Source organism: Mustela lutreola, chromosome 7, assembly GCF_030435805.1.
Source record: "Mustela lutreola isolate mMusLut2 chromosome 7, mMusLut2.pri, whole genome shotgun sequence".
NCBI classification, from domain to species: domain Eukaryota; kingdom Metazoa; phylum Chordata; class Mammalia; order Carnivora; family Mustelidae; genus Mustela; species Mustela lutreola.
In genome coordinates, this window is record NC_081296.1 from 141842730 (window position 1) to 141865377 (window position 22648).

General features: G+C 47.8%; 1 protein-coding gene across 1 annotated transcript in view; it reads right to left on the bottom strand.

The window, feature by feature from the left end:
* Positions 1–3045: 3045 nt before the first annotated feature.
* The window catches only part of TTC9 (tetratricopeptide repeat domain 9), a 34314-nt gene continuing 14711 nt past the window's right edge, over positions 3046–22648 (bottom strand). Inside the window, exons 2-3 of the mRNA XM_059182938.1 lie at positions 9492–9674; positions 3046–7287 (exon numbers count right to left, since the gene is read on the bottom strand). Coding sequence (XP_059038921.1) covers positions 7208–7287; positions 9492–9674 — 263 coding nt within the window. The 3' untranslated portion in view covers positions 3046–7207. The remainder of the gene's footprint in view (positions 7288–9491; positions 9675–22648) is intronic.

Below are 22648 nucleotides of genomic sequence, written 5' to 3' on the forward strand. Positions count from 1 at the left end.
CAAGTCTTGAGGAACTTCGGACTGTAATCACAGATAGCATATGCAGCCTCTCATCCCTGTTCTGCATAGAGGGGATTTAATCAGATACAACCTGTAAGGTCTTCTGTGACTTCTCAACCCTTGGGCTTACACAGGTGGTAAAAGTGACATTGACTGAGCCCAGGCTTGGAACACTGGGAAAAGGGTGAGAAAAGATAGCGTGTGATGACTGTCTCAAATCCTTTCATAGTATATCCAAGAAAAGGAGCAGTAGAGCCTTGCCATTGACCCTGAAGTTCACTCATCTCTCATCTGTTCTGCTCTACTAGCCGATACCCCCTCAGGAAAATCTTCACTGTTCCTAGGATTGGTACAGATGCCTCTTCCATGTATGCCCTTGGCATACACAGATTCAGAGTTGCCTCTCTATTTTTCTTTTTTCTTTACAGACTCAAAGCTTCTCAACCAAGAAAAATACTTCGTTGACCTTGGAACCACCTATAATGAAGTGAGGGGAATGATCAATACCGAGTGAATGAATGAATAAATGAATGTGTACTCTGTTCCTTCTTTCTCTAGAAGATAATAACTTCACAGCACTACTTTTTTATTTTTATTTTTTTAAATACAGGTGCTGTGTAAGTGTATTTTGGCTGTGTAGACAGAGTATTAAATTTGTTGTCAGAAAACTGACCCAATTCCAATTCTGTCTTTGTTACTGATGAGCTATGTGACCTTGAGCACTCACCTTCTCTGGACTTGATCCCTCAGCTGTAAGATGAAAGGTTAAACTAGTGAGCTTTCAGTTTCCTCCTGGTCCTAATACGCCGTGAGATGCTGAAAACAGGGCAAACTGGCTTTCAGCTGTGGGCTTGCTTCCAGACAAGCAATTCAACTGAACAGCTGAGATCCCCAACCTTTTGCAGGGGCCTCTGCCTTCTCCCCCTCCTCCCTGTCTTCACAAATATTAATAGCCAAGGGCCTCACTGAGTGTGGTTTTTAATAGAATCCAATTTCAGTCCATTTAGAGGGGGACTTTTCATGCTGACTTGGTAATTTGAACTCTGTCATGCCTGATGGGCTGAATGCTCTTTCCCTGTCTGTGTGGTCCGCTCTGGGCTGCGGGGAGAGGGCAAGTAGATATTGGGAGCAGGACACAGGGGCACCTTAATCAGAGCAAGTGCAAATCAGCTATTTCTGCCTTACAGCCAGTTTCGTCTTTCCTGCCCTGAGGCAGGTGAGTAGGATCCCAGGGAATTGGAAGTTCCAATTCCTTAGCTGGCAGTGGCTACTCTGTTTCCTGATGGTCGCCTTCCTCTTGCAGCACAGAAGGCACTGGCCTCTGTGTGCTACCACAGGAGGAAAACTAGGTTGATCTTTGGATGCGACTAGAAAACACTTGGTTCTGCCAACCAACAGAACTTTTCCAAGTGATTGTTGGGGAGTCTCTGACATGTTGGGAGAAGACATGTGAGAGAGTATGTGGCTTCCTCTGCCCCTTCCCCCAACCAAATCCTTGTCCTGTTTGATGAGAGAGTAATTCGCAGGCCTGTTGGAAGGTCCTTCCTTCTAGAGTGCAGGGTGGGAAAACGGAGGATGAATGTCAAGGTATTACCTTTACCATAACTGAGGAACTGGGGGCTCAGGAGACGGGGGGAAGGAAATGAATGTTTATTTCATGCTTACTTGGTGCAGAGTACTGAGCTAGAAACCAAGTTATTCCCTAATCCTCCCAATAGCCCATTAAAGAATATAAAATTATCCTCATATATAAGGGAGGAAAATGAGGATCAGAAAAGTCATGCAACAGCCTCAAGGTCACACAGCTAGTGGATGTCAGAGCTGGTATTCAAACAAAGCTCTATCAGTCCACTCCTAGAAATCACATGGTTAGAAATGCCAGGTGCTCTGCACTGTCTGCTGGTCTACCTCACCGCACTCTTTCACCTGGTTGGTCATCAGAAACACTTCAGGACATTTAAAAAACTATAGTGTTGGGTGCCTGGGTGGCTCAGTGGGTTGGGCTGCTGCCTTCAGCTCAGGTCATGATCTCAAGAGTCCTGGGATCAGGTCCCGCATTGGGCTCTCTGCTCAGCGGGGAGCCTGCTTCCCTCTCTCTCTTTCTCTCTCCCTGTCTCTCTGCCTATTTGTGATCTCTGTCTGTCAAATAAATAAATGAAATCTTAAAAAAAAAAAAAAACAAACTATAATGTCTTGAGAGTCTGAACCAATGGGTCTAAGGCAGGGGCTGAGATTGTGTATTTTTAAAAAGCCACTCCAAGTGATTCTGATGTTCTGGAAAGCACAACACTGGAGCATGTGGCTTCTCTTCCATACCGAGTCTCCTAGGGTTTCTCGGTTCTCAGAAGCACAGATCCAGTCCAACCCTGCATTTTCCCCAAGTAGCATTTGCTGCTGTTCATTTGCCATTATTCATTCGTTTCAGATTCAGGGCTCAGTGGCATTTATCAGGCACTTATGTGTGCCAGACACTGTGCTCAAGATGCTGGCTGCAAAGAATGAGTAAACCCCAGTGTCTGCCTCAAGGAACGGTCAGCTAGTGGCAGAGACAAACATAAATAGGAAGTTCCAGTTCCTTGGAGCAAATGCTATGCAGAGGCAGGCTCATGTTGCTTTAGGAGTACAAACCATGGGGTCAAGCTAAGCTTTGGAGCAATGATTCCTTGGTCGAGTCCCATAGGAGTTAGCAAGGCAAAGAGGGGGTCGGAGGGGTGAGGCTTGGCCTGCTAGGCAGAGGGAACCTCATGGAAAGACCCAGAGACCCACAGCGATGGGTTTGGGGAATCACAAGGAGCTGAACAATGGTGAAATGTAGGATACCTTTGGAAGAGGACCAGGAGGGAAGCCAGGAAGAGTCCGTGGGAGAAATTACATGGAGGACCTTGTGTGTTATGCTGAGTTTGGCCTTTATCCTAAAAGTGGTGAGGAGCCATTAAAGATATTTAAGACGTGGAGTGACAGAATCAGAGTGTGTTGAGAGGGGGAGCTCTGACAGCAATGAGAGGGTGACCCATAGGCAGAAGGAGCTGGCAACAGAGATCCAAATTAATTGCAGAATTAAGAATTTATGTGTGTCAAAAAGCACCATAAACAAAATTCAAAAGCAAAACACTTGGAAAGCATATTTGCAATGTTTCTTGACAAAATTAATATTCTTAATAAAATTACATATTGGGAATAAAGGTAAATATACCAATATCAAATAAACAGAAAATCACAAGGAAACAAGTACAAAGGGTCAATCGGTGTTTGAAGACGTTATTCACTCATAATCAAAGAAGTGTGAGTTCCAGTGACACTGACATACTATTATTTCCCTACCGGGCTGGTAAAGGTTGGTAAGTGACTATATCCACTGTTAGTGAGGGTGCAGGGAACAGGGCGATCTCAAGCCTTCAAATAGGAGGGGGCGAAGTTTAGTACAAACTTTTCTCAGGGCAGTTGGCAACATATATCAAAATTCTTAAAGAGAGCCAAGCAATTTCCTTCTTGGATTTTATCCCAAGGAAACAGCCATAGGTGTGTGCAAAATTTAGCGACAGGAATGTCTGCTGCAACATTATTTACAATAAAGAATGGGAATGAATGAAATAATCCGTGTAAAGAGACAGGCTACCACGTGAGAGTCCGTCCGTATAATGAAGATGCTGTTGAAAAAGTCCGAGTGACACCCGCCCAAAACGTTTCGTTCATGATCGAGTGAGTGAAATAGCACAAGAGGCAAAAAGGTGTGTCTGATAGGCTACCATTTGTGACAAAAGAATATATACACATATATTCGAAAATGCATCAATGTTTCTGAAAGAATATACAGTACAAGTATTTGGAGGGAAACTGGATGCTGGCAGACAGGGTGGGAAGGAGATTTATTTCTTACTCTAGAGCTTTGTGTACTTTTTGAATTTCATTACCTGTGTGTGTCTTACATATTCTAAAATATAAATACACATTTTGAAAAGTAAGTTACTAAAGAGTATTTACAGTGTAATCCAGTTTTTGTTAAAAACAAACAAACAAACCCTGCCTGTGCCTGTGTACATTTATACCCCCAAAGAACTGAAAGATAAGTCTAAAAGGACAGTGGTGTTTGTCTTGGGTAGTAGGAGGACTACCCACCCCCCACCCCCACTAAATTTCTATAATACACATGTGAGGCTTTCATAACAATAACAAGGAAAGTATAATTTTTTTCCCCAAAGAGTCTATCACAAAAGTCCAAGCAGGAGATGACACAGCAGGTCAGATCCAGGATTAGTCTCCAGGTCAGCAGTGACGTCTGCAAACAAAGGGTGTCTTGAAATCACAGTCTGTGTTTTGAGGAGGGATGGGGGGCAGGAAGCTGAAGGTCATCTAAAGTGAATAGACCTGATCTTGCTTAACAGCTTTCTGAAATTGTTGTCGGACAAAATGCACAGCAATTTCAATCCCTCCACCCCAAACATCGGACAACACTCCCAGGCAAATTTTTTACTTTGGGAATCACTTAACGTTGGGTCACAGCTGAACGGATTCCAGTAAGCAAGTGTACGCAAACCCACCAGACAGGCAGGGGATCTGTGCCCAGGGATGTGCTCATCTAGTTCCGGGTTTCCACCTTCTTCTTTAGAAGGATGGCGACGATCTTATCCACATCTGTCCAGCTCTGCCCCAACTTACTCACTGAGGCAAGACCTCTCTCCTGCTCTGGTTTGGAGATAGTTAGTCTGAGTCCTTCCTGATGGCAAGAAGATGAAAGGAAGACCCTACTGGTTTGAACCGGTTCTGCCTCCCCTCTCTGAAATCACCGGCATCCTTCAGACCCTGACAAGCAGTTTGCCAACTCACAAGCTTCCTGGGCTGGAGGCTTGGGAACGGGGGAGACTTGCACATATGCCTATGCTGTGTCTGACGCAGGATGGTTCTGAGTTGGGTAAATGTGAACCCGTTCTGGAAGAAAAGGGCAGAGGGAAGGATCTGGTGGGGAGTGGGGCGAGAATGTGGCAGCAATACCAGCATTTTCCTTTTCCTCTTCCCCAGAAGTGAGCTATAGACAGGCAACTGCGGGCCCCTGGGTATTTCTTGCACCTTCTTAACACCCCTGTTGGAAGCCTTTCAGCAGCTATGGGACTATAACCTGGACTGCTGGCTTCTGGGCCTCTCAGCAGTGATTGGATCCTGCAGGGGTGGAGTCTCTGATTGCACAAAGAACCCATAATTAACTTTGTGTTTCCTTTCGATCTCTACCTATAATTGTGAACCTTCCCCAAGGCTGGAGGAATGGCGGGTGGGTTTGGATATGCGCTGACATCAGAAAGTACAATGAATCATACACAGAAGTAACTGCTAGGTCTCAGCTGTCTTTTCTGGCCTGTCACTGCCTTGACCACTAGGGAGTCGGCGTTAGGGACCTTTTTAAACCTTGGGCTAAATACAGAGGCAGCCCACATACCATCATTGGCCTAGTAAGGCTTTTCAACGGAATACGCACTGTCCTGCTCCCTAATGGTCGTAACAGCTCGATAGACTACTTCGTAGAGAGCAGCTAACTAGGGTAGTTAGCATTTAGAGCTCTGGGTAGACAGACCTGGTTCAGATCCTAGCCACGTCACTTAAGGCCCTATCACCTTGGGGGAGGGAATGTTTCTGGATTTTAAGTTTCCTTACCCACCTAATGGGAATAGTATCTCAGAGAGTAATTGCAGGAAAGAAATGAGATTATACATGTAAATGTCTGAGGATAGTGCATTTAATAAATGCTAACTATTAACATTATTGCATCTGTATATATTTTAATTTGTACAATCTTGTCTCACTAATCACACAAAAAAATACACGAAAGTGCTTTGAAAAATTTAAAGCATCATATAAATCAAAGGTGTCATTGGTGGTAATCTCATACGAGTATTTCTCAACTCTTCCATCCCCTTAAAGACCGGGACGGTGTCCTCCGTCCCACGGCATATTGCACAATGATCGGCAAATGATAAGCCCTCAGTAAATGTTTCTTATTTGACTAAAGCAACACGGCAGAGCGTAAAGAGCATAGATATCAGGAGACTAGGCTGGGCTAAAATTAGTTTAAGGCAGGAGAGCTAGTCTGCAGTCATAATTTATTCATTCAACAAATATTTGTTGAACACATTCTAGGTGCTAGATATTGAGTCCAGATAATTTCATCAAAAGGAGGCTCTACAAGTTCCCACAAGGCCAAGTTCCCGGCCAGTCTCCGCAAGGCCAGCCCACTCCAACGCACAGAGGCGGCAGCCAACATTGTTTACCCCTGGACAAACAGGCCCTCGCTTTGGGGGAAGCTGTAAGTAGCTCTGACTCAGAGTTGGGGGAGGGAGTGACAGCGAGGGAGTGGGCTGCTTCCAACAGAAATGACAGGAGCTGTTGCCTGTGAATTTATTTTTATTTACACTGACTGAGTCCACAGTTCGACGCCGCAGGCTAGACAATGCTCCTTCCCCTAGAGGTCATCTCCCCTCCCCTCCGTCACCTACGTGCTCCAGCCCGTGGCCCTCCTCACCCTGTCCCTCTGCTGTCACAGCGGCCTGCTGGGTGGGAGTATGGGAGAATGGTATGTGTGGTCACCCGAGGGCACTGAGAGTGGGTTTCAGAGGCATGTGAATCCTGGCAGTCTCAGATCCCCGAGGGGGGAGGAGAAAGCCAGGCCGAGACAACAAGCGGAGGGAGGGAGGCAGGGGCTGAGGTGAGGTGGCTGGGGTGGGGAGTGGGGGAACCCAGTGTACAAATGCCCGGTCTTTTGGCTTAACCTGATGCTTCTGGTGTTTGTCTCTTCCCTGGATTGGTCACGGTGGCCTTGAGATGCTCTGGTCTGTCCGGAAAGTGTGCAGGGGTCCAGCCCGTGGGCTCCATGCCTGTGACGGCACATCTCCCCGGCTCTGCCTGTGTCAGGAGCACTGGCCGAAGTCACTGCTGCATCAGCGTCCTGGGCCCTGTAAGAGTCCTCTCCAGCTGTCCCCGCAGAAGTGCGGTCCCTCTCAGTAGCGGACCTGCTAGAGAAGGGGTGTCTCCATGGCAGGCAACCCGCCAGGTTCCAAATCTGCCGCTCCTTCCTTTCCCACTGGGAGCAGACAGATTGCTGAGGGGCAGCCGGAGGAAGAGAGGGGGAGCTGGCAGAAGTGGGGAGAAGGGAGCAAAACCCAGGAGGGGCCCTTCGCCGGGGGGCTGCCTGGAAGTCCGTCCTCGGGGGCGGCTGCAGCTGTCACATGGCTTCCTTCTCTCTCTGGGAGAATCGGCTGAGCTTCATCTCCGTCAGCTGGATGTACCGAATCACGTTGGTGTCTGCGAGGAGAGAAGCACACCTTAGGGAACACCTGGCGGGCGTGGGGAGGAGGAGGGTCAGGTCTACACAGGAATCCTACGCAGGGCCACGCTTGTTCCCATCTTCATCTATTTCTACCTCATCACAGTCATGCCAAGTCCGGATCCTCGTCCTCACTGTGACAGAGGGAGAACGGAGCCCCTGGAGAGATGAAGAGGCCCAGGGATGCCCACGGTTAAGGGGTGAGCCTGCCTTGGTGGTCTCCCACCGCCGGGGAGCGTCTACCTTCTTCACAGAATTGCCGTGAGGACCAAGATAGAGAAGTCCAAAGGTGCTTCATCCAATGAGCAGTAAATACTAACTGAATGTAAATGTTTTAAATGTTATTAATTAGCATTGTTAATTAATTAATGTTAACGTTATACTTCAGGAAGCAGAAACAAATACTAACACTCAACAATGGCGGCTCTAGCATCCAGCAGTGCTAGCAGATAGGATGCGCTCAAGAAAATTCTGTTAAATGAGTCCAGTTCTTAGTTCTCAAGTTGCTTCGAGTCTAGAACACATTTATATACAGAAAAAAACCCAAAAACAAAAAGCAAAACTGTGACACATAAAAATAAAGATGTGGGCAGTCCTTAAGAATATAGAAAAAAGTATACATTTGGGTGTCTGCAAACTGATCGTGAAGTTCTTAAATTCTTCTTGGAAGGAGGATTGGATTTTTTAAAAAATCCGCTATGTGAACAACAATGGTAATACCAAGTTCAAATTCGTTGTTTAAATGTTACCTCCTCAAAACAGCATGGAGGTTCCTCAAAAAGTTGAAAATAGAGCTACCCTATGACCCAGCAATTGCACTACTGGGTATTTACCCTAAAGATACAAACGTAGTCATCCGAAGGGGCATGTGCACCCGAATGTTTATAGCAGCAATGTCCACAATAGCCAAACTATGGAAAGAACCTAGATGTCCATCAACAGATGAATGGGTAAAGAAGATGTGGTATATATACACAATGGAATACTATGCAGCCATCAAAAGAAATGAAATCTTGCCATTTGCGACGACGTGGATGGAACTAGAGCGTATCATGCTTAGCGAAATAAGTCAATCAGAGAAAGACAACTATCATATGATCTCCCTGATATGAGGAAGTGGAGATGCAATGTAGGGGGTTTGGGGGGGAGGAAAAGAATAAATGAAACAAGATGGGATCGGGATTAAGAGACTCTTAATCCCACAAAACAGACTGAGGGTTGCTCGGGGGAGGGGTATTGGGAGGGGGGTGGGGTTATGGACACTGGGGAGGGTATGTGCTATGGTGAGTGCTGTGAAGTGTGTAAACCTGGAGATTCACACACCTGTACCCCTGGGAATAAAAATACACAATATGTTTATTAAAAAATTAAATAATTAAATAAAACACACACATGCACATAAATAAATGTTACCTCCTCAGAGAGGCTCTTCCTGATCCCCTGGTGTAAAACAGAACCCCCTTTACTCCTGATTCTTTTACTCTGCTTTATTTCCTTCCCGGCACTTACCACGACTAAATATTTTCTACCTATTTGTTTTTTGTACTTCTATGTATTTGTTTCCTGTCCCTCCTCCTCCGTCATGACACAAAGTCCTAGAAGGTAGCAGCTTCCTTTTGTTCCCCGCTGTCTACCCAGCTCCTAGAGCACATCCAGACCTGCTCAGTGAATGTCTGTGGGATGAATGAGCCGCTGAGCTGGTGGACAGGAATTTGAGCGAATGGTGCAGGAAATGCAGGCTCTGAGGAAGGGGAGCTGACCAGAGAAGTCAGAGCACCCTTCCCGCAAGTTGCTGAGCTCAGCACCAAGAGTATCCATCTGCATTCTGTCTCGCCAGCAGGACTGTGAGGTCCTCACGAGCCGGGACTCCATCTTCTCATCTACATCCCTGGCACCCAGCACGAACTGTGGCACAAAACTAAGAACTCAATATGTATTTATTGAGTAAGTGGGAAGAGTTGGCTTCTGGATTGGGAAAAAACCCCAGAGAATTCCATATTCTATTTGAAAAGAGGTGCCCAAGCTCCCTGGAACCAAGACGCCAGGCAAATGCGTGGACTGTCCGCGCTCCTGGTTTCAGGTCCTGGCCCACACCTGGCTGCGCCCGCCATGACAGTTGGGCACCATGATGGGGAGGCTGCCAGAGGGACTGCCAGTAAGAAAACAGTAACTGCCACCTTACCTGTTGGCTGTCGGGTCCTTGCTTCTTTCAGGTAGTAGAGTGCTTTGTCATAGTCTCCAAGGTGGTAGAAGGCTACACCAGACCGGTAAAGAGCCTTGAAGTTCTCTCCTTCCTTCTTCAGGACTTTGAGGCAATATTCCTTGACTCGCTCGTAGTTCACCAGCTCAGCCTGGAGCAGGCAGGCTGTGGAGAAAGGAGAGAGAAAGGAAAAGGGTTATCATACAGCAGACTCTGAGTGTCTCTCTTTGGTTCTTTCTCCTTGTCCAGAAAAGGTGGAGTAGTGTTGGGGCTTTATGTTGGGGTGTATTGCTGTGGGATTTGTCACCGAGTGATCTAGGGTTCCAGGACCCCCCTTCATTGCTGTGTGACCTTGAGTGAGTTACTTAGCCTTGTATTATGTGTTGAATTGTGTCCCCACCAAAAAGATATGTTGGAGTCCTGACTCCTAGTACATCAGAATGTGACCTTATATGGAAATAGGATCTTTACAAAAAAGGTAATCAAGTTACAGTAAGATCCTTGGAATGGGTCCTAATACAATAAAGACAATGGGCGTCTTTATAAAAACGCATACTACAGGGACGCCTGGGTGACTCAGTCAGTTAGGGTCTGCCTTCGGCTCAGGTCATGATCTCAGGGTCCTGGCGTCTGCTTCTCCCTCTCCCTCTAACACTCTCCATTGCTTTTGTTCCCTCACACACTCTCTCTCTCTCAAATGAATAAATTTTTTTAAAAACTTCTTTTTATTAAAAAAAAACCATACACTATAGACTGATTGTTTATGTTCCCCGAAAAATCCATATGTTGAAAGCCAGTCCACAGTGGGACGGTATTTGGAGGTGAGTTCTTTGGGAGGTGGTGCGGTCACGAGGGCTGGACCCTTATGACTGGGATTAGTGCTCTTATGAGGGAGACCTTAGCGAGCTTCCTTCGCCTTCTGCCATGAGGACACAGTGAGAAGACGGCTGTCTGTGAACCAGCGAGCAGACAATCCCCAGATGCTGAATTTCCTGCCTTGATCTTGGACTCCCCAGTCTTCAGAACTGTGAGAAATGAATTGTGTTGTTTGGGCCGCCCAGTCTATGCTACTGACATAGCAGCTCAAACAGACAGACACACAGAGGAGAGACGATGTGAAGAAACACAGGAAGAAGATGACCGTCTGGAAGCCGAGCAACGCCAGAGGCCCCACAAGGTGAGGGAGAAGCACAGCACCGACTCTCCCGCACAGCCCTCTGAGGGAACCGAACCTTCCAACACCTTCGTCTTGGGCTCCTGCTTTCCAGAACGATGAGACAATGCATTTCTATTGCTCAAGCTGCCACTTAATGAGACTTACATTGGGGTGACCCTAGAAATAAGCCACAAGAGGCCCTAACAATGCCAACTGTGGCTAACACTTGTTGGGTGCCCACCGGGTGCAGGCTATTCGTGTCATTGCTCTGCTTGCATTCCCCGACATAACCCTCAGAACACCATGATGTACGGCCTACCGTTATTCCCATTTTACAGATGAGGAAACTGAGGCCCGGTAAGATTAGGTCATTTCCCAAGGGCACACAACATGACAGAGGCAAGGCTGGGATGGATGGATGGGTGGGTTGCGGGCTTCTTAAAAGATTATTTATTTATTTATTTGTCAGAGAGAGAGAGAGAAAGCAGAAGCAGAGGGGAGAGGCAGAGGGAGAAGCAAGCTCCTTGCTGAGCAGGGAGCCCGATGTGGGGATCGGTCATGACCTGGGCAGATGTTTAACCCACTGAGCCACCCAAGTGTCCCAAGCCTGGGACTTACATCAAAGCCGCCTGGTTCCAGTGCCCAAGTTCTTTATCGAGTTGTTGAGGAGATTTCCCAAAATAATGGCCATGAAATATTTAACATAGGGCTTGGCACAGAGTAGGTCACCCCAAGTGTCATTTAATATTATTAGAATTCTTTTCAACCCTGTGCCCCTGCCATGACAACTGCCTCTCATTTTCTTCAAGTTCTCATTCATGCAAGTTTGTCTTTGCAGTTCTGGGGACCAAGGGCCTTCGGATGGGGCCAGTGCAAAAGCCCGCACAGAGCATATCTCGGGACCCTTGTCCTAGGCAAGAGGAAGCTGAGGCTGGCAGGTGCCCGTGGTGGGTCCCCCTCCTATTGTCCCTCAGCCATCTCTGAGTAAACCATCTCTCCTTGAAGAAGCTCTCTCTCACCAGCCATCAGCTGCAGGGCCAGAGCCAGGGCCAGAAAGCTCATGGGACCCTAGAGAGTGATGCCCCCTTTCCTTGGGTGCCCAGCGGCCTCCTCTCCCTCACCCAACTCCCCGCCCTGCTGAGCTACCTCCCCCTCCATGTGATCACACAGATGTTTAGTAGGCACTGAAGGAAGATTGTGTTACACACCTTGGAGGGATTACCAGAAAGGGGGAGGGAAGGGGCAGGGAAAGGCACCCCTCTGCTTCTTCAAAGTGACTTAAAAGAGATGTAGGAGGCAAGGGTACTTGGGTGGCTCAGTGGGTTAACTGTCTGCCGTTGGCTCAGGTCATGGTCTCAGGGTCCTGGGATGGAGCCCTGCACTGGGCTGGAGCTCAGCAGGGAGTCTGCTTCTCCCTCTGCGCCCCTCCCCGGCTCATGCTCACTCTCTCTAAAATAAATAAAAATCTTAAAAAAGATAAAGAGAGAGAGAGATGGAGGAGGCAAAAGTGCTCTTCCCGCCAAGACCAGACTGGACGGTGGGGGAGAAGCCTGATGCCTGCTCCTGGAGAATCCTCCCACATGGGAGGAACCGTCCTCTCTCTGGGATACAGGCGAGTCACTGATTTAAATCTTCAGAGGTCTAACTTCAGCTGTTTTGATCCCTTAAATAACTTCCCAGGGATAAGAATCGCTGATTAGGAGATCAGCTCTTTCATTGGCCATTTTGGGGAAAAAGAAAAAATACTCACCCACATCCTTTTGGCCGACTGAGGGGGAGGTGTACCACACAGTCTCGGAAGTTGAAGATGTGAGAACCAGGAAGTGGAAGTGAATCAGCCCAGATCTAGAAACTGACCCATCAGGTTTCACAGGCCCCAGGGCAGAAAGCCAAAGGAGGAGACAGAAGCGAGGGGCTGCTACCCCCTTGGGCGTGGGTGGCTGTAGTCACAGAAAACCAGGCTGTGCTGGCAGCCGGGCATGGGGCTGCGCTGATGCCACCAGCCCCCTCTCCTCCCCTCCCTTGGCTGTGGGGACCTTGTCCCACACCCCAAGCCGCTGGCTCCCGTCCTGGGGCTCACACAGCTCTGTGGACGGGGAGAGGTTTCTGTCAAGAGCGTCCTGTGCATGGACCTCCCGGGCTACCTGTGTGGGTCTTGGCTCCAACACTGGCTCCCAGGGCTAAAGGATTTCCTGTCAGGCTCCCATGTGCCTCATCTGCTGTCCTCTCTGCCCAGACGGGCAAACCTCTTCCTGTCCATCTTCAGACAGACACTTCTGTTGGCTGACCTGAGCAGTGAAGGAAATGGACCTTTGTCTCTTTTAAAAACAGCTTTTGAGTGATTAAAATGAGGGTGGGGTGTGGGGAAAGGAAGCAAGAAGGCCTGGAAATGGAAACAGATCCTCCTCTCCTAGGGGAGAGGAAAGGCTAGCCATCAGATTCTGGGAACCCTTCGCTGAAAATGTTTTGAATTCCCCTGTGGCTCCAGATCCAGTGGCGACGGGGACACCCGGCAGCAGCCCGGGTTTCAGACCCCGTGGGAGGTGAGGCAGGCAGGCTATAGGGTGTGGGGCCCCTGCTGGCACCACAAGCAGAGCTCAGGAAGGTGGAGCTATCTAGAGCCAGCGTGGGTCCAAACGAGCCGCCATCCTGAAGGTTGCGTTCCGGGCCGGGGGAGGTTGGGGGAAGTCAGGCAAGAAACCCGGGGTGTTAGCCAGAGCTCCTCTGAGGTAGGGGGTAAGTGAAAGTCTGGAAAGCTACCCTCAGCCCTACCTGTAGGTGATTTTTAGGCATCCCTGTAGTTTGGGTAGGGAGCTATTTGGGATCCACATAACAAGCCTAGGGGAGAGGTAAGATGTGACGTTTGTAGGCACGTCCTTAGAGTAGAGAAAGTTCAGAAGAAGAGGTTGACCAGCAGTCTCCGAAGTTCCTGCTGCACCCCTAGGCCCACTACCCAGGGCCTGTGGGCTGCGGTCCCATCATCCCAGTGCCCTTGCTTCCTCTCCGCGGTTAATCCCTTACCCTGTGTCAGAGGTGGCGTTTGGTACCTTATGGACCTTATACCTTTTCACGTTCACGGTACCCATGAAACAGGTTCAATGTTGATCCTTCTCTTACCGGCGATGACACCCGTTCCAGAGAAATTAAGTAACTTGCTCAAAGTCGCTCAACTGGGAGGTGGGAGAATTATGACATCCACCCACTTCTGCCAGGATCCCCAGAGTGTGCTCTTGACTATGGGTCTCTGTGGGTCTGCGTCTGAAGCCTTCCAAAACCAACGTAACCCGTGGTAAAAGTCACATCGCCTGTGTAAACTACGTTTCTCTGTGCTCCAAGATCAACAAGGTAAAAGGCAATGCCTAACTTCCCTGGGCGCTGGGATCAGTTGTGAACAAAAACTCCCCTCCGCCCTCCGTCCTAGAGCAAATGGGCTGGTGGGGGAGGCAGATGTTCCAGTATCTTAAATACAACCATGTGTCAACACTGACAAGGAGAAGGGAAGAGAGGGAGCACGCGGAGAGAGGGGAGCCCTCTGCCAATACAAAGTATCCCGGGAGGGCTTCATGGAAGAAGTGGCATTTAAGCTGGCTCTGAGTGTTTCTCAACCTTAGCACTTTAAACATTTTGCTTATTTATTTATTTATTTATTTGTGATTTATTTGTTTGTTTGTTTGTTTGTTTATTTATCTGACAGAGAGAGACAGAGCACAAGTAGGCAGAGCAGCAGGCAGAGGGAGAGGGAGAAGCAGGCTCTCCGCTGAGCAGGGAGCCCGATGTGGGACCCGATCCCAGGACCCTAAGATCATGACCTGAACCAAAGGCTGCTGCTTAACTGGTAGCTCCCCTACTATAAACATTTTAGGATGATAACTTTTTGTCACAGGAGGATGCCCTGTGCTGTGCATTATATGGCGTTTAGCAACATCTCTGGCTTTTACCCACTATATACCAGTCATGACAGCCAAAAATACATCTCCAGATATTGCAAAATGTCCCGGAGGGGGAGGTAAAATCCTCCCTGAGAACCAGTGATCTAGGTGGAAAGGAGAAAACACTTTCTAGGCAGAACCAACAGAGGAAGAGATCGGGGGTGGGGGAAGAGGGGGAGGTTGACTTACTTGAGGATTTTTGAGGAACTGTGCCTGGCTGGAGCAGAGAGACTGAGGGAAGGGTAAAAGGAAGGGAAGGTAGAAACGCCAGAGACCACGCGGACACCTGCGCCCTTCTGGGTCACGTTAAGGATCTGGGACTTTATTCTTGGTCACAGTGGAATGATGAAATGCTTTGACTGGGTTGATCGAAGCAGAGGCAGAAAGACAGGGGAGAGGGAGCAGTTTAAGAGGCATCTAGGAGACAGAACTGACTCGCAATAGGGAGCTCCTGAAATATTTTCCTTCTCCTGTTACACTCGTGTGGTTAGAGCCCTTCATCCAGGAGGGCTCAGACTGCCATTTTGGATTCACTGATGATTCAGAAATTTCTTCCACGTTGTTGTAACCTGGTCTGAATTTGAATTAGGGTTTATAAGATGACAGCCTATGTGCTCTGCTATATGGAATGGGTCCATATTTTAAAGAGTACTGGGCTGGGAATCAGGGGAGCTAGATTCTAGTCCCACCTTTGCCACTAGCCAATAGTGTGAAAATCAGTTTCCCTTTCTGGGCCTGCGTTTCCTTTCTGTAAAAGGAGGGACCTCCACTTGGCTGAATAATCTCTACTCTCCATTTCAATCGAACATCCTGTGAATACAATTGTTGGCCACTGAATAGAAGGACAACATTGTTTCACCGGTTCCTCTTCAAAAGGAACTCTGTTCTCCCTACTACTTATGGCCGAGGCATCTTCTGTTGGAGAGGGCAGTGATCAAAAGGGCTTCTGTAAGACAACTTTCTGTCTACGTAAAGACTTTTTTTTTTTTTTTTTTTTTCACAGCACAGATTTGAATTGTGCAGTCTCCCCAAGGCCAGGCTCTAGGGCAAGATCTTCCTTGAAGGGAGTAAGGTGTGCCTCTGCCTGTCAGTTTCCACAGAGAAGGCTGAGAACTCAGGAAGGCAGGTCTCCTGCTGGATGGAGAGGGAGCTTGTTCCCATCCGTGGCCTTGACTCTGGGTATATATTTGGATTCAAAGATGCAGTCATTGGGTGGCAGAAGGGGTACGAAGTGGGGAGACATGTCCACGGTAGACATGTGAAGATGGGACTGGGCTCCCAGACAACCACACCCAGAAGCCCTTTTGAGAGAAATGTTATGGACCTTCTGGTCTCTGGGTCTTCTGACATGTTTAAATAAATGCTACAGCCTGGAACCCGCCGAGCCATGGAGGATTCAGACAGGCTGCTAGTCATGGCTGGGAAGAAGGACTAGAAGAGAAAAGCCTTCCCCAGGTCCCTACAGTGGTGACAGAAGTGGTGGACAGTGCAAGTTACAAGAGAAAAATACATTTGGGGGACCAGAATTGGACTACCAGTGTCCAACCATCCTCGCACGTGGAGATTCCTCTTCCACGGTCAACTTTGGGTGGTTAGGGTACGGTTTTATAAAAGGAGCCCACAGGCTTTCTTAGCTCTGCAAAGGGGTCTGTGGCAGGAAAAAAATCAAGAGAATCAGCAACTGAAAGAAACCCACTGCACGGCTGTGCGCTCGGGACAGTGGAAATCCTATGTTGGACGTTCCCCAAACAACCACACTGAGACCTCAGGCTAAAACAGGTCAGGTTCTACTGGCTCTGGCACCTGTTCTGTTTTTGTTTTTCCTGGTGCACGCAGGGCATAGTGACTGCCTGGGCAAGGTGCCGCTCGTTGGCAGGAGATGAAGGGACACTGGATGAGACCGGGAGAACAAGTTCATACAAACACTGGATTTCTTCCTCCGGTGATTCGCTACAGTTTGCCCATACTGGCTGTCCAGAAAAGCAAAGCATGGGCTGGATGTAGGGGAAGGAAAGGCCAGATTGGGGCCAGGAGTGAGGAGAAGCAGGTTGCCTCACTTTATGGGTTGAACTGTGTCGTCCCCCAAAGAGATGTTGACATTCTCATCCTCAATATCTAGAATTTGATCCTACTTGGAGAAAGGGTCTTTGCAGAGAGCATTAAGTCACCATGAGGTCACTAGAATGGGCTCTAAATTCAATACCGCTGGTGTCTTTATAAAAAGGAGAAATTTGGACACAGAGATGGACACACACCTAAGAAGGATGATGTGAAAAGACACAGGGAGAAAGCAGCCATGTACAAGCCAAGGAACCCCAGGCCACCAGAAGCTAGGAGAGAGGCATGAAACAGACTCTCCCTCACAGCTGGCAGAAGGAACCAGTGCTACCCAAATCCTGACCTTGGACTCCTAGCCTCCAGAGCTGGGATAGTTACAGACACCCTTAGGAAACTAACACATCTTGCAGGTCATTCCTTTGAGAGGCGGGCTCGGCAAGTGTCTGTCACTTACTGGGGAAAATTTTCCATGAAGGGGACAAAATTATTTGGTTTTCATATTTATTTTAAGGGGCATTTGCATAGTCGTAAAGCGGATGGAGTTTGGTGAAGAGAGGTGACACTGGGCATATCTAATAACTGGGTAGGTCACAGCCAAACTGAAGAGGCAAGGAGTATCAAGCCAGTTTCGGGGTGTCCTGGCTGAACTTCAAACGTTGGGTCTGGAGATACAGTCCCGGGCCGCCGTCCAAGCTCTGTCACCTATCAGCCCAGGCCCTTGGGCGTGTCACTTCATGTCCCTCGGCCTCTGTCTTCTCGTGTATTAAATGGAGATAATAATACCTATTTTGTGGGAACCCTTGTGATGATAAAATGAGATAATTAATGTATGTTTTGTGCTTCACACAGTGCTGGGCACAGAAACGGGTTCTCTTTAGGAACCCATTAGTCAAATACGGTTTCCCCAGCAACACGCACATTCACCAGAGAAAATTTCCATTTTGAGTCCTACACAGAGTGTATGACACATACACAAAGCTAGAGCTGGATTTAAAGCAGATTTTCAAGACTAGGTCAGAGACACGGTGGAGGGTGATCGAGAGGGTCTTTCTGCGGCAGAGCAATGGGAATGTGACCTGGGCAGCGAGAGGACAGGAATCTTCCTCCTGTGGCTCCACGTCTAGGTCTGCCATGGCTCACTCGATTCCGCCCTTCCCTGAGAGCGCTGATTTCCCCCTCTGTGTACACAAATGCTTGCATCCAGAGTTCTGAAAACAACTCTCTTCTTTGGATTTCTCATTTTGGTTTCATGGTCGGGGATGTATACAAACTCACACTTGCTCTGAGTGTTTCCCAAACGTAGGTTGGACGCTTGGTTTTCCCGGACCCTTTTCCTTTTTGAAGATGTGTTTTCTCTATGGGAAGCAGCTGGGGAGATGCAGAGAACATTACAGAAGGAGCTTTGCCGCCAGGAAAGGGAGCTTAAAGGAAAGAATGGCGTGGGGCTCGGGGGTATTTTCTTCTCACACAGGAGCCGGCCTCTGAGTCAACAAGTGGTTTTACCCTCAAGCCCTTTACACCCCCAAACAGCAAACGGGAGTGCTGCTGCACCTGTTCTCTCGCTGCCGTAGAGGAACTGGTTCCCCAGGCAGCAACTGGCTGACAGCTTTATGGATGGGGAGGGGATGGACCCAAAGTAGCTGAGCTCCTCTGGGGGCCTAATAATTCAGGAGAACTAGGAGCTCAAAACGCCAGCAGTGGCAGGAAAATGAATAGGCCTGGTTCCCGACTCGGTAGGGCTTTAGAGAGTCTGGGAAGGAAAGAGCGAAGTATTTTTAGCAGAGAAGTTGCTGGCCAGTTTCGGTGCCTCTGAGCTAGTTGATTTGAGACAATGTCCCTGGCATTGGCATTTACGTGTATGTCCTTGGGATAAAACACTTCACCTCTCTGGATTTCAACTTTCTAGTGCATAAGCATAAAAATAATTATGGTGGCTATCTACCTTTTCCTTGAAGGCTTGCTGGCAGGACACAAGAAGTCTGACATCTGGTGAGAACCCTACAGACAAATGTTTCACGTTAAATCATCTCTGGAAACGTGTTTAACATAGAGATCCTAGACCTCATGCCCAAGGATGAAGATTCCAAAGGGCCGGGGTGGAGGCCAGTAATACACATTTTTAAGAAGTCCCCAGTGGGCGTCTGTTGGGGCCTTCACCTCCTGAGCTGGTACTCTATATTCTAGCATTTTGGATGTAGGTGTCTTAAGGACCACACAGTCGGTTCAACCAGGAAAGCTGTGAGCTGCTTCAGGGTTACCCACAAGGCCAAAGAGGTCCCAGATGGCCAAGTCCTAGAGCTGGAAAAAAATCTGCACATGTGGGAAAACAACAGTTCTCAGACAGATGATCAGCTTGTGACATTTTGGGGTTTTTCTCTTCTTAGTCATTAGAGACTTCTGCCTGGAGAACAGCAGCCTAGGCCAGGGAAATGGGGAAACAGAGCAGAAGGCCTGAGATGCTCCAGGGTGAGCTCAAGAGAATCTGGTCCTGTAGGCCATGTTCATCCATCCCTCCAGAAGAATAAGAACAGATCAGTTTTATTAAGCCTAAATGGACCAGGTGCTGTTCTAAGCATTAATTCATTTCATCTTGATCACAACCTAGGGGTAGACTCTAGTATCTCACCCATTTTCTAGGTGGGGGAAACAGAGGCTTAAAGAAGTTCAGTCACTTGCTCAAGGTCACAAAGTGACTAAGTGTTCGGGTTAGGATTTGAACCTAAGCCATCTGGCTCCTGAGACTGTGCCCCTAAAGCATTGGACCCAGTGTCCCCCCCAGGATGCTCAACTACCTAGAATGCATTTGAACTCGTGTCTTTCACGGACAGACTCGAGGTGTGAGGTCTGCTTCTCGGGAGGCACGAACGTGAGGTCCTGCGGTGCCAGACTGTGCTCTCTTCACATGCAGATTTCTCATCTGGAAGCTTCCTATGTAACCCTCTAGGACCCTCTACCCTCCTTGTTTCTCTGCACCGAAGAGGGAAACAAACCAACAAAACCACGTGCAGGGTTTCCACCACGGTTTTTTTGTTTTGTTTTGTTTTGTTCTGTTTTGAAGTTCCAAAACCTCCAGCATCTCCAACTCCATCCAGAGTCTACGAGTTAACCTCATAGGGCTGACACGACAAGTCTCAGCCTTTCCTCCTGAAACAATCCCCAACTCAGCTGGCGTTGGTAAGACGAACCCCCACGGTCTGATTTTTTTAATTGAAATTTTTGTGGCGCTAACTGTAGATTCACATACAGTTGCAAGAAATAATACGAAGAGCTCCCCTGTACACTTTACCCCGTCTCCCCCAAATGGTAAGTAACATCCTCTAAAAATATCGTGCAATACACTGACCACAAGATGGACACTCATACAACCCACAGATTGATCCTTCCAGCTTTGCTCGTGCTTCTGCGTGTGTGTGTGTTTGGTTTTATCCATTTTATCACATATGTAGCTTCCTCCGTCTACCTCCAAAGTTAAGATACAAAGCAGTTCCATGACCACAAGCATCCCTCCCATCTCCCTTTTAGAAGTACGTCCATATCCCTCCTGTATCCCCAAGTCTACTTTACCCCCGACAACCACTCGTCTATTCTCCATTTCTAAAATCTGTCATTTCAAAGTATTTTATATATATTATATTACATATATAATATATAATATATATATGCTCAACTACCTAGAATGCATTTGAACTCATGTCTTTCACAGACAGATTCGAGGTGTGAGGTCTGCTTCTCGTGAGGCATGAGATTATATATTATATTATATATTATATACAGTATATATTATATATTATATTATATTATATATAATTATATATTATATTATATATTATATACAGTATGAAGCCTTTAGGAGCTGGCTTTTTTTTTTTTCCCACTCCACATAATCGCTTTGAGATGCATCCAAGTTGTTGCATGGATCGATAGTTCGTTCCTTGTACTGCTGAGTAGTATTCAATGGTGTGGACGTAGCCATTGTCTAACCATCCACCTGAGGAAGCACATCTGGACTGTTCCTGGTTTTTTGGTTATTGTGAATAATGCTGCTATGACCAGTCGCAGACAGCTTTCATTTCTCCAGGACAGATGCCCAAGAGGGCGATTCCCAGGTCAGGAGGGAAAATGTTCAATCACTCATCATTTAGCTTGGTGTTAGCTGTAGTTGTTTTCTAGAGGTTCTTTATCAAGATCTGGTAACTTCCTTCTATGTCTAACTTGCTGGGAAATTATTGTTTTTCTAGTACCTGATGGTCATGGCATCACGCTGGGTAGTCTTTTCCCAATGAGGTCAGATCTACAGGTACCACCATCAAATGGATCGTTTAGTTTTCCAAAGAATAAAATTACTTTTCACAGCCACATGCTCCGGTCATGCCCGTCACTGTAGCTCTTCATGAAACACGGTTCCTCTGTCCTATGCTCTCTGCATCTTATGTTTGTTTGTTTAGGGCTCCACCATGGAGCCCAACTCGGGGCTCACACTCAGGACCCTGAGATCAAGACCTGAGCTGAGATCGAGAGTCAGACATTTAACGGACTGAGCCACCAGGTGCCCCTGTGTGGGGCATCTTTCAATCCCCACACGGCAAAATGGCGTCACTGTGGTTTGCATACAGTGTATGCTCGGTAAGCAGCAATACCTAACATTTTTATACTGTTTAACAATTCACTTGACCTTCATGATGATTGTGGAAAATAGGTATGATTAGCTCTGCTTCCAGAAGCAGAGGCTTAAGGAAGTTAAGTGACTTGCTAAGGCCATCTGACTTGAAGGAAAGGGCCAAGGTTATCTAAACCCAGGTCCCATGTTGGTTCCACTCCAGCTGGGCTGGTGGGAAAGAATGGAAACCTGGACTCCATGATCTCTAAATGCAAGGCCCTGGTAAGCTCTAAGAAAAGCAAAAAGACAGCTGTATCTGTTCACACCAGACTTGCCCTACCTGGTGCCCAGACAAGAGCTCTCTCATACACTGATGCCGCGACTCCCACTACCATGAGTCGTGTGACTCTGTCTAGTGGGCTGAACGTCCCTTGACACCATCACCTTCACTTCTGACCTTCTGCTTTTCCAATCCAGCACATGCTTGCATTTGATTCAAACAAGCACTGCCAATGATTTCTTTTGTTTTCTTTGTGTAAGTGACCCTGTTTCTGGAGATGTCTGCTTTGCCCATCCTTTGAGTTCTTCACGTGGATGTCCCCAGTGGTCAAGGGATGCTGCATCCCTCTCGCCATGGCCACACAATGTTGGGCAGAGGCTCTTAGTAAACGTATTTGATAAAGATTCATTCATCATGGCCCATGCCATGGGAGAGGAAAACGGAGAGCGTTGAAAAGATACTGCTATCTTCCAGGAGCACATCCTCTTCTTTTCCACCTTTTCTTAGCCAGCACTAAGGTGGCAAAGCTGCAGGTGAGAGAGCTAAAGTGGAGAAACCAATAGAAAATCCTATACATTGCAGGCTCACATTGGCAGTCCTTTAAGGGACATCAGAGTATGCTCCATAGGACAGCAACGCCCAAGCCTGGGGTCAGTTCAGGTTGTCGGTGCTCTGGCAGCATGCTAACAAGTCATCCCTCCCCTGTGGCCCTATCTCTCCCTCTTGACCTCATCGTGGTAGACGCAGAGAGAGAAGGGAGTAGTAGGAAGAAAGCAGTACAGGATTACTGCTTATTGGAGTCTGCATAACACCCCTTCGTTGGGCTGGAAGTGGGATTTGGCGGGGCCAGATGGGTCACTGAGAATGTGGTGATGAGAACATACCCAGCAATAGTAGAGATCCATCTTCACCTTGCTGACGCTGGCCAAGCAAGACACATGTTCATGGTTACTGGCAGGAACTCTCAGCCAGGATGAGGGGAAATCTCAGAAGCCAAATTCCCATCCTGTTCTCCTTTTGGACTTTAAAGAACGTTGTCCCTGGTCTGATCACCTCCCCAGCCACCCCTTTGTGACCCAGCAACATCTCTCCTATTCCTATGGCCTTTCCCTCCATCCT